Below are 12,896 nucleotides of genomic sequence, written 5' to 3'. Positions count from 1 at the left end.
ATCTTCTGTCCAGTCCTATGAGTCATTGCTAGAAGGAATGACAGTCCAGGAAGGAAAACACTATTGGAAGCCATGTTGCCTGTGCTCTGCTTCTGAGATCCAAGGAAGAGTCTATTCAGCATTTAACAGAGAATGTTGCAGTTCTCTGCCAAGCAAAGTATATGCTCTAGGGGTTCAGAAAGTAATTAGGCTCAGTTGTCTCCCTCCAGGCAGTCAGAATCTACCTTTGTAAGGACAAAATAACTGAAACTTTCCATATTGGCGCCCTCCCATCTCTTTGTCCCAACTCTCCTGTTAGTCATGATGGCAAAAAAACAATGCTCCAGACAATCTCTTCTCCGTCCTCCATCTCCATGGTCCTCAGTGGGCTGTTCTATCTCTGCTGGAGTATGGCCAAGAAGTGAGAATCCACTGCACCTGTCCTGCCTGGCAAGCAATGAAGGTTCAGGCTCCTTCCCGACATCTGACAGTGAAGAGGAGTTAGTGGTGGGCCTCCTGATGCAGTGATTCTTAGGGAAGAGAACTCAGATATGAGGCCCACTGGACTAAAACAGGGAATCAGAAGGGCTGGAGAAACAAGCCAATTATGTCTTCCTGCATGGCCTTAAGAGCTCAATGCACAGGGCTCACAATTAGCCAAATCGGTCCATGCTATCCCAAGCTCTGAGGACTTGCTGTTATTAATAGAAGAGGAAAAATCAAAGGGAATGTACTTTCAAGATTCTGGGACCTTCTTCTCAGGAGGAAGCTCACCTGTAATCCTCACGTCCACTTTCAAGTTGCAGGGATTTTATAAACTCAGACAATATTTTTTTCAATTAAAAAAAGCAATGTGTAACTTGTATGTCTGCAAATTCACTGAATTAATTATTCCATGTAGAGATAATTGTGTTTTTTACTCCAAGAATATGCTATAATTTCTATGTTCTTATTTAAGATTGTTGTGTCTTGAGAGAACTTCCTATTTTTCCCTATAGTCCTGTTTTGTGTTTTTTGAATTTTATGTGTTAATGATATATGAAATTTGTTATTTTGCATGACAGCCAAAGTTCTAATTTTTCCTGTAGAATTTATGTATGTTGTTACAGTAGACCATCTATTTTGACATATCAAATTGACAATTTTCTTAAATCCTATAGGGGGTTTCACCAAAGTCTGTATTCTAAATGTGGGACTGTAGTCATCTCATGTCTTGACTAGAAGAGGATCCAATTTCAAAGCTCACTCATGCGGCTTTGGCAGGAATCAGTTCCTCATTTGCAGCTGGCCATAGGCATCCCTCAGCATCTTACCACCTGAGATTCCCCATTTGGCAGCTGACAACATCACAGCTCTCATCTAACAGAGTGAGCTGGTGAGAGAGTAGAAGAGGGCTGATAGCCGACAGTGTGACTCTATTTACACATTGACATTGGAGTGACATCCCAATGTTTTCTTAATTTTTTTAATATCAAATTTATTGAGGTGACATTGGTTAATAAAATCATATAGGTTCAAGTGTACAATTGAATAATATGTCTTATGTATATTGCATTGTGTATTCACCACCCAAGGTTAAATTTTCTTCTGTCACTACATATTTCACCCGCTTTACCCTTTTCTACCACGTCCTGTCTCCCCTTTCCCTCTGGTAACGACTAAGCTGTTGTCTATGCCTATGAGTTTTTGTTTCTTTGTCTTGTTCATTTGTTGCTTTCAGTCTTATATCCCACATATAAGTGAAATCAGATCGTTCTAAAATTTTTCTGACTTATTTCACTGAACATGATAATCTCAAGATCCCACGTCATATACCAGTTAGGTCTACCTGGTTATTGTCCAACATTTTTTGACATTTTATTCATTGCATGTAAGTTACAAGGCCTAATTCACATGGACATGGGTATACACAAAGGCATGTAGACAGGAGGCAGGGGATATTGAAAACATCTTAGAAGATGTCCACAGCAAAGGCCTCAATCTCCATCAATAATTTGGACTCTAGGCACAAAAGGCACTAGAGATGTTTCTCTGCTTTCCTGCATAGTCTCCAAACGTTCTCACATCACCACCTTCTCAAAATAAGAAAGTCTTTACTAGAAAAGAACTGGCACATGGAAGAACGTGCTCTGTTTAGGTATTTGTGCAGACCCCACAATGCTGTTTCTGACCACATCATGAAAAGGAAGTCTCCATGGTTTCTCTTATATCAATGGAGTCCTTTCATCTTTGCCAAGAGAAGCCACAGCCATTTTGGAATTAATTCAACAAGTGACTCTAGAGTCTTCTGATTTCTGCTCAACTAGTAAGAGCTTATCTCGCCCCATTCATATATTTTCTTTATAATCTTTGAATTTTAACTCTTAAAGTTTTTTTTTCAGTGAAGTTCTGGGTTATGTGGTAAAACGCAGTGGGATATATGGGAATCATGGGTTCAACAACCTCTGTGTTTAATCTACACAGTCTTCTTGAGTCAGATTTCTATGTATGAAGAAATCAGAGACTGGTTTCTCAATAACTGATATGAAGAAATGTGACCACTTACCCAGTTAAATCGGATATGGGAATATTATGATAATTATGTGTATGTGCATAAATGGCAGGGAAATTTTTTAGGAAGCCCAAATGACCACATAGCAGGAGTATAGAGAAGAATTGAAAAAAGAGTTATGAATGTTGAGAAATTTTAGACTACTTGGGTGGAAAGACAAATCTAATATTAAACTGAGTCAGATACTAGGATCATTGTTAGTGAAGTTGGTACGTGATATAGCTTAGTGATAAAAGGCAGAGTAGATTAAACGAGTTATTGGACAGCTTTTCAGAAATCCCAGACTGCTACTTCAGAAACCACTTCTAGCACCTCTAGGAAAGATGGATATGTACATAGGTACCTGGGTGTGTAGAAGGAGATAGAAGGAGGCCAAAGACAGTAGAGAAAGAAGCATGGTTACAACTTAGAATCCTAATAGAGTGGTTACTAGTGAAAAGAAAGATTTCCCTTTTGCTGAGGATGTGGTTCTTTACTACCCCTGAGTAATGAAAATGAAGATAGGGTTAAATTTATTCATAATGACTTGGGTGACTTGATGATCTACAGGGAAATTTAGAATCACACAGGCACTGGAAATATCATACCACTACTTTAAACCTCAACTGTACACACTTGATGAAGACATAGCATTACATTCTCCATCTTTTACTGAGCTCACTTTACATTCTTACAATTTATTCCCCATATTATGATTTATCAGTCAGGGTTCAATCAAGAAAAGAAAGCACACTAGTTATTTAATGAAGATAATTTCATATAGGTGTGGATAAATGGGTTTTGAAAGATGAAAGGCATGAAAGAAAAACATGGGAACACAGTGTCCTTACTGCAGCAAACACTGATGGACTCATAGTCTAAGGGTAAGGGGAAAGTTAGTGTGGGTGCTCTTTACTGACCCTTACTGGAAAAACCTAAAGAGAAACCAGATGGAAAATCAGAGCAGCAGTTTAAAGATTCCCAGCCCCCACCACAGCATCACAACTTACAATATAAAAGGGTTAGTTTGCATCAGAAAACAATAGTTTAATATCTAGCAAATAGGTACAGCTGTAGAGTGTGGATGGAGAAGGTATGTCAGGAAAAAAAATGTATTACCAGGAATATGAGGGAAAAAATCACATTGGCTGTGACTAATGCAAACTCTTTCATATCTTCTCCTTTATGAGCTCTGATCACTTTCAGATCTTTAGGACCTAACCATAAACAGAAAAGAACCCAAGACATATAAGTCATCCTTGAATAAAAGGTCTGACAAAATTCAATAGTCCTCACTTTAGCTGCACATTAGATGTGCTATTAAACGCGTTCATAATATTTTCACTCTCCAGTCCAATTAAATCGTAGTCTATAGTGATGGGACTCAGCCATGAAGATTTTTAAAGCTCATCAGATGCTTTGAGTAGGAAGCCTAGATGGAGGACCAGTGACACACATTCTCTCACACAATCTGAAACAATAGATTTAAACAAAGCCAAAGTTTTAGGGAAAATAGGCATGGATGTGAAAATAATTGGGAATCATATATAGCTATGTACTCAAAAGAGAGTTGTAAATTTCTACAAAATGCCTGGGTCATAGGGGACAAATACATAAGATTCCATAGTTGCAATTAAATTCAATTGTGCAGTGATCTTGCTATACATAGCATCAGAGAATAGTCCCCTAATCCCATCAAATATGTGCCAGAATAAGCAACTTTCTGATGTAATAGATCAAAAGGAATGAAAACCATGAGCTACAACAATTGTGCGCGCAAAGAGGCATATTTGCCAATTCCAGAGGTTTGGTTTCGCAGAAATTTCTAATCTACTAACCACAGTATGGAGGGAAGGGAGTATTGAGACTAGGCTGTTCTGTTGAGGAGACTCTGCAAGGCTCTCTTGATGTCCCTGTTCCTCAGACTGTAGATGAAGGGGTTCAGCATGGGGGTGACCATCGCATACACCACTGAGGCCGCTGCACCCCTCTTGGAAGAATATGAGACAGTTGAACTGAGGTACACCCCAATGCCTGTTCCATAAAATAAGCAGACAACTGACAGGTGAGAACCACAGGTGACGAAGGCTTTATACTTCCCACCTGATGATGGGACTCTCAGAATGGAGGAAACAATTTTATAGTAAGAGAAAATGATCCCTGAGAGTGGGACCCCACCAAAGATGGCAACAATAACATAGATTAATATGTTATTGGTGGAGGTATCATTACAGGCCAGCTTGAGGAGTACAGGAGGGTCACAGAAGAAATGAGGAATTTCCACTTTTGTGCAAAAGGAAAGTTGTGACATCAACAAGCAGTGCAGCTGAGCATCTAAAAGGCTGATCAAAAAGGACACTAGAACCAGCAGGCTGCAGAGGTGGGGGTTCATGATGACCGGGTATTGCAGGGGGTAACAAATAGCTATGAACCGGTCATAGGCCATCACAGTTAGAAGTGCATTGTCCAGATATCCAAAAAGATAAAAAAAAGACAATTGAATCAGGCAGCCAACATAGGAGATGACTCCGCTGTGAGTTTGGATGTCTAAAATCATCTTGGGGATGGTGGTAGAAGTAAAACCAATGTCAACCATGGACAGGATGGAGAGGAAGAAGTACATGGGGGTGTGGAGGTGGGAGTCAAAGCTGACAGCCAGGATGATGAGCAGATTCCCCAGCATGGTGAGCAGGTACATGGACAGGAAGAGCCCAAAAATTAGAGGCTGCAGTTCTGGATCATCTGAGAGTCCCAGGAGGAGAAATTTCAAGACACCTGTTATGTTCTGTGGTTCCACAAAGCACAGACACCTTTTGGAAAATAAACGAGGATTGGTGTAAAAAAAACAAGTATATAAGTATCCATCAGTGAGTCTACATTTTGAGTTTAAGCAATTCATAAATAAAGTATTCACACTCAAAGACCATACTCCTTCAGTAGTATTTCTCAGTGATGACAAACATTTTTCTGAGAACCTTTTTCACATTGGATTTGCTCCATTAATCTGTTACTACATGCATCCCTTTGGAAAGAATGAGATAGAGAAATTAGAGGAGCAAAGTAATTTAGAGATTTAAAAATCTATAAACATGGTAACCTATCAGTCCCCTCCTGTGAAGGAATAGAATGAGAAACATCTTCCCCCCTTAAGACAAAAAAAATGGTTCTTTATTAGTTTCTTTTATTATAGAACACTAATAAGCAATCAAATGTACTTTTTTATCCAAATGCAGTGCAATTAATTCCCTTGATTTGGAATATTGTAAACATACTATAAGAGTTATGTAATAAAGTGTCTGATGCTATTTTTGTGTGTGTGATATTGGCTATTAACAATTTTTAAACCACACCGCTTCCTCTTCACTTTCTGCCCAACATCTGGATGACCCGATAAGAAAGCCTGGATCCTTCAGTTATAAAATAAAAAAGTCATGGGAGGGTAATGTACAGCATTGTGACAATAACTAATAATATTATATTTTATATTTGAAAGTTACTAAGAGAGTAGATTTTAAAAGTTCTTATTACAATAAAAAAATTGTAACTATTAACGGTGACAGAAATGAACTAGACTTGTGATGTATAATTTGCAATATATACAAATATTAAATCATTATGTTGTACACCTGAAACTAATATAATGTTACATGTTAATTATATCTCAGTTTTGAAAAAAGGCTGGCTCCTTCTTCCATTGGCAACAGCAAGATGTTCAAACCTCGCATATGTAGGAACTCTCACTCTGAACCCACAACCTAACCACAATTTTTCTAAAAAGTCTCTTTCCTTGACCTTTCATGTCATTGCAGAAAAGCTTCCATGGGCTGCTAGGCTTCCTCCAGACAGGGATATATTTATACGAAGAATAAAACCTTTTAGACTCTTTTGAATGTGTAACATTTTCAGCCTCAATATTCAAGCCAGATTAGGGGTGAGAGCCCATCCTATTCCTGCAGAGCATTCACTGCACTTGTTGTGGTGACTAGGGTGTGGAGACAAGGACCGCCAGCTACGAAAGTGTCTTTTCTTGTTCTGGCTCTGCTGCATGATGGCAAGCTTGCACTTTGAACAGTGCTGCATTGTGCTTCATTTATTCAGTCTTTCCAATCCTTTCTTATAGATCTTATGAACCTCGCTTAGAAGTTTCTGTATTACTTTCCTAATACAGACAAGACTATGGAGTTGGATCTTTCCTTAATGTGGCCCTGGGTCTTGTGTTTTGGCCCAGACTTCTCTATTTCTTAGAATGAAGAGGGTCAGGGGAAAGATTCTTACCCAGATTGGTGTGTGTTTTAACCATGCATTGCCCCTATGGAGCTCAGAGGAAAGAGTTTACCCTGTGTTCAGTGTAGGTCCATCAGTCTGGTTCTCACACAAAAAAGTAGTCATTAAAGGAAATTGGAGAGCAGGGGCAGAGAGGAAGAGAGAGAGAGGGAGAGAGAAAGAGAGAAGGAGAGAGAGAGAGAGAGGAGAAAAGGGAAGAGAGGGGATAGGTGAGGGGAGGAGGGGAGAGAAGAGAAAGAAATGCAGCTATTATGTGTCATGCTCAGGTCTGCACTCCTAAGCGCAGAGAGCTCCCAGGACCTTTGAATATGTTTGCTGTTGATATTACCCATGTCTTTGTCTTGACAAAGATCTGGATCTTCGGGGTTTTAGGATGGTACTCATGGCACTTCTGTGGCACAGCAAAGGGCTTAAAACGAACCTAATTTAAGTACATGGTACATCAACCCTACAATGCAACCATCAACATTAAGAAGGTCCCTCACCTTGAAGATACTGATTTGAGGTTCTCAGGAAGAAGAAATCTATAAATATGATCAGAATAGAGAGAACCATCCTTAAGTATATCTAGTGATGAAATGAAGGAGGAAAGAAAGAGAAAAAGAGAGAGAGAGAGAGAGAGAGAGAATGAGAGAGAGAGAGAAATCTAGGTATGGAAAGGAAACAAAAAACTGAAACAGAGGTGTACAATTTGAGCCAGCTAGAACTCCAGAATGTTCTGAAAGTATTTATAGAAAAAAAAAAAGCACCAATTGGCTTTTGCATCTCCTCAACATAGTTCTGAATTAACTTTAACATCAGCTGAAATGCACCAATTGGCAAAATTTCATGTCCTCAACCAATACCGTGTCTCAAATCACAGTAATAACTGGACATCCCACTAAATTTTAACAAGGTACCCTCTACAATCTTAGGGATGTTCTCATACATAAAACTAAATGACATCTATGCTTCACCTTTATCATTGGGGACTATTGCTTTGTCTAAATTCTCTTTTAACAGTACCCATTGCCCTCAAAAACCTATTATTGACCATGGACACTCTAACTAAATTATAATTAAATTAAGTCTTTGTCCCTACAACACAGTTTACAATAGCCAAGATATGGAAGCGACCTAAATGCTCATCCACAGACAATTAAATAAAGAAGTTATGGTTCATATATACAATGGAATATTACTCAGCCATTAAAAAATGAAATCCTACCATTTACAATGACATGGGAGGACCTAGAGGTTATTATGCTGAGTGGAATAAGTCAGACAGAGAAAGATAAATCCCATATGATTTCAATTATATGCAGAATCTAAAGAACAAAAAGAAGAAACTAATCAAAACAGACTCGCAAATATAGAGGACAGAGGTGAAGGGGGTTGTATGGCTAGGAGAATGGGGTGAAGGGATAACTACAAATTAGTTGTTAATAGATGTTCACGGGGGTGGGGAGCACAGCATAGGAAATGCAGTTAGCATTAATATATTGGCTAGGTGGACAGCCAGAGGAGAGAAGGAGCAATTAGAGGGATTATATTATAAACTATATAAATGTCTAACCGATGTACTATATACTTGAACCTAATTTAAAAAATTTATTTTAAAAATAAAAAATAAAATAAAAAAATAAAAAAGTTTCTGGCCCTGTATGGAAAAACTGGCCCAGTTTTTTTACCTCCTTTGTGTCTCATTTATTTTACATAGAATACTTCACTTCTGACATTTCTGGTCACCAAATGTGGGGACTAGGAACCCACACATCAAGCAATTCTCCATGACACCAGCTGAGTGTCCAACGATCTAACTCAATTCTAACATTATGTGCCTGGAATGTCAGATTCCACAGATGAAGAGCTCAGTCCCATGAATCCAATTTCTGCCTCACTTTAGATACCAACTGTAAGGGCCCCAAGTTGCCTATAACTTTGGTCTAGCTTGGCTACAATTCAAGGTTCCCACGACCCTCTCATCAGATTCAGATAGTCACTCTGGGAAGAACACTTGGAGGGAAATGAGAGAATCTCATTTATTTCTTTAGTCATATGGACATCCCTGGAAGGGATGGAAGCCCAGGAATGAAAGCCCCCAGGGTGTGCCATATGTACTACACTGTGTTCCTGTAAACTAACGAACAGTAATCAATGTTTACCAGAGTTTATATGTGTATTTTTGTTTGTTCTACTTTGTTTTGACTGCTTGCTCTGCACCAGGCATAGTGTAGGTTCAGGGGCTTCAAGGAGACTCAGCATTGTCAAAACCAGAAAACTAACTGGGATGATACAACTAACTAGCGACAGATCTTGCACCAGTTTACATGCACTTGTTTTTTCGGTTGTTTGTTCATTTGTTTGAGGTAGGTGTTTGGGATTATATGGCATTTAATTGTATAGATTTATGTAATCACTACCACCACAATCAAGAGACAGAACTGTTCCATCTCTACATGGAAGTTTCTCATGCTGCCCCTTTATTGTTACTGTTTCCCTCCCCACATCTAACCCCTGGCAACTACTTATGTGTTCTTTATCTCTTTAATTTTGCCATTTTGAGAATGTTATGTAAATGCAATCATACAGTATGCAACATTTGGAAATTGGCTTTTCTCACTAAGCATAATGTTTTTAGGATCCAGCCAAGTTATTGGGTGTATCAATGGTTTGTTCCTTCTTATTGCTGACTAGTATTCCATGGCATGGATGTACCAAATTGTGTTTAACTCTTCACCTGTTGAAGGACATTTGGTTTATTTTCCATTTTTGGCTATACAAATAAAAGCTGCTATGGAAAAAAAAAAAAGGAAGAAAGAAGAAACGAGACTGAGTCACTTCCATACAGTTATTTTGCCTGCAGTGACCTGGAAAGGGAAAGTTGAGTAGATTCATTGGTTTTTTGATTCCTTTCAATTTTAACATTTTATTTAACCCATTATACCAAGAATATTATAATATCACACAAAATTGAGATTTTTTTAAATTCTTTTCTTGTACATCTTTAAAAATCTAATATTTTATGGTGACAGCACATCTCAATTTGGACTAGCCACATATCAAGGGCTCAATAGCCACATAAAACTAAATTGTATGGGAAGACATTGTCCTTCACCCTGCTTCCTTGGAATAGATCTCACTGCTCAAATGCACACCTGAATTCACCCGTTTTTACCCAAAGACCTGGTTTAAATTAAATAAGAATACTGTACTCCTTTCCTCAACTGTAAATTAACAATAATGTATGCATGCCAATGTGGGGGTATGATGCAGATTTAAAATTAAAGCAATATAACACATAGCTCTGAGCATGAGGCAAGTAAAACCTCAATAAAGTTTTGTGATATTGCTATTCTCCTTATCCCCATCATGATCACAATCACAGCATTGGTGATCATTTCAGGATCCATTTCCTACTCAGGTATGAGCAATGACTTTGGAAGCTAAGAATGGAAGTGGCAGAGAGCAGAATTCTAAACAAGAATTCCAAAATCCCCAACAGAAAAAAAGATAACATAAACTTTACAGGCCTCTGAGCTGAAACTTTGCATACTGATGATCTCCTGTCTGGCCATCTCAGTTGTCCTGCTGTCTTGAATATAAGAAAATAAATTTCTTCATAATACCTCCTCCACCCACCATCTCCTTTGGCACTTACTGCTCTGTGTTGTGTCTCTCCTTGACCATGACCTAGGAGTTCAGTTCCACTGCCTTCTCCTGTCTGGTGAATGATGAGGGCTGCAGAGGCCCTGTCCTCAGGATTGGGAGGAAGACACTCAGGCATGGATCTCCTGATGCAGGCGACAACTCTGGGAGAAAAAGACAGGTATGAAGCTTAACTGGGACTGGCAGCCTGAAGGGCTGGAGGCACTGGCTAATTATTTACTCCTGAGTGGCCTTGAGAGATCAATGCACAGAGCTCATAATTACCAAAAGTGGCCCATGTTCTCCCAATCTCTGAGGACCTCCTAACAATAACATAAGAGGAAAAGGAGAAAAGTGAATGTGCTTAAAAGGGTCTGAGTCTTTCCCTCAGGGGAAAGCTCAACTATACACTTCACTTCTGATGTCCAATTTCAAGGATCTTAACATAAAATGCAGACCCTTTTTCTTTTCAATTTATGCCTTTTGACTTACACATTTGCAAATCCATTTATTATCACATAAATTAGGGAAAATTAGGTCTTCTTTAACAAGAATCTGAACCTCTTTCCATTTTCTCAGCTATAAAATATTTCTCTCTCTGAAAGGACCCTCCTGCATTTCTTTTTTTAAGGGTATTTTGTAGTTTGTTTGTTCTGCTTTTTCCCTCTCATTGGCATATGTTGTGTATACTAGAAAACTATGGACTTTTATAAACTTATTTATAACTTCCTAATTTTCTTAAATAAGCCAGAGCATCTAACAAGTACACTCAAGGTGTCAGCTCGGGCTGCTGTCCTCTCAGAGTTGAACTGGGAAAAGACTTGTTTCCAAGTCCACTCGTTTTGGAAAGATGGAGTCCTATGGGCTGTTGATCAGAGGCCTTGCTCAGTTCTCTGTCACAGGGAAGCTCACACTTGGCTGTTGCTTGCCAATCTTATCTGCCAACAAACAGATAAGTGACAGAGAAACAAAAGCCAAGAATATGAAAGCCAGAGACTTTTTGTACCCTAATCTCAGAAGGGACATCTCATCAGTCTAGCCATGTATGCGTTGATTTGAAGCAATTCAGTAGGCCCAGGACACATTCAAGTGAGTGGGTCTAGATACAGGAGGCAGAGGTGACTGAGTGCATATTGGAATTTGCCCAAGGCCTCCCCCTCTATCAGGACATTGGCTTCTAAACCCCATAGGACTGGAAAGATGTCTCTCTGCTGCCCAACATAGTCTATAACCCACCACACCATGATGCTCTCAGCAAAACTTCCCTGCAGATAAACCGGCATATGAGTAGAAATTGTCTCTGATTTAGTGTTTCTGCAGACCCCAGCATGTTCCTTCAGGACATGCACTCAGAAAAAGCCAGCATGGTTTCTCTTCCATCACCAGAGTCTCTCCATTGATATCACACCCATCTGCAACCATTCTGTGCCCAAATTCAACAAATGTCCCCAATGGCTTCTGATTTCTGATCATTAAGAAGAATTCATCCTTTTCTACGATGTATTTTCTTTACTTACTTTGTGTTCTCCACTCCTAATATTTAAATAATTGTGCTTGAGGCCCTCTTCAGTTTCTCAGGTTTTTCAATTGATGAAACGAGTTCATATGGGAATGACAGTACTTTGCAACCTGCTACATCCTATCCATTCAGTTTCCTGGTTCAGGGGACTCTGAATGAGGAATTTAGCAACTGCTTTGTCATTAACTGATATGAAGGAAGTGTGACAAAACAAAGATGATGAAGTAGCAGACGCCAGCCTCCGTTTCCCCTCAAAGATCAATGATTAGATGGCTACTTTTGAAAAAAAAAAAGAAAGAAAGAGCCCTGGGAGAGCTTGGTATTCCACGTAGGAGGCTTCAGCAATGCAGTGGAACAAAACACCTGAGAATCACCACACAAAGGAAAAAAAGAACGGCTTCAATCATCGTCCCACTACCTAGGCCAGCACCACTTAACACCAGGAAGGAACTTCCCAGCTAGAGAAAGTTGTTTCCCTCCTGGGAAAAGGGAGAGTAGAAATTGTGCAAGCAGCTTCCTCAGCCTTTTAGTGGGGCACAGGAAGAACCTGTTTCTGCTTCACCCAACCCAGAGGACGGCAAAGCTTAGACATAAACACACAGCTAAACACAAGGAAGAGGAGCAGGGACTACCAGTATCAGCCACAATAGGACATAGGACTGGATTCAACATAGACACAGAGACCAAAGAATCAAAAGCCTAGAAATAAACCCCTGATATATGATCAATATTTAACAAGGGAGACCATGTTGGTTTGCAATCTCTGGAGCTTCCAGGCTGAAATTTGAAACTAGTCCCCTTGCACAGAGGGTCAAAGAGAGACCAAAGAGTGAAACAGATCACTCCAGATTGGTAGGTGGCAGTTTTCATAAGCTAAAACATTTCCATACAAGGCTTGTCTTGGGTGGCTGCAACACAAGACGATCTACACGCCTGCCCAAAAAATCTTAAAAATTA

The 12,896-nt window shown here is 39.4% G+C and overlaps 1 protein-coding gene across 1 annotated transcript; it reads right to left on the bottom strand.

Moving 5' to 3' along the window:
• Positions 1-4,051: 4,051 nt before the first annotated feature.
• Positions 4,052-10,580, bottom strand: LOC120610904 (olfactory receptor 18-like). The gene is made up of 2 exons (XM_039873276.1): positions 10,434-10,580; positions 4,052-5,319 (listed from the first exon to the last, which is right to left on the bottom strand). The coding sequence occupies exons 1-2, from the start codon at positions 10,460-10,462 to the stop codon at positions 4,377-4,379; spliced, it is 972 nt and encodes a 323-aa protein (XP_039729210.1). The 5' UTR covers positions 10,463-10,580; the 3' UTR covers positions 4,052-4,376.
• Positions 10,581-12,896: the final 2,316 nt, after the last annotated feature.

Source organism: Pteropus medius, unplaced genomic scaffold (genome assembly GCF_902729225.1).
Source record: "Pteropus medius unplaced genomic scaffold, Ma_sr-lr_union100, whole genome shotgun sequence".
Classification (NCBI taxonomy): Eukaryota; Metazoa; Chordata; class Mammalia; order Chiroptera; family Pteropodidae; genus Pteropus; species Pteropus medius.
The sequence above is the reverse complement of the archived record's forward strand: the minus strand, read 5'-3'. Positions and strand labels throughout refer to the sequence as shown.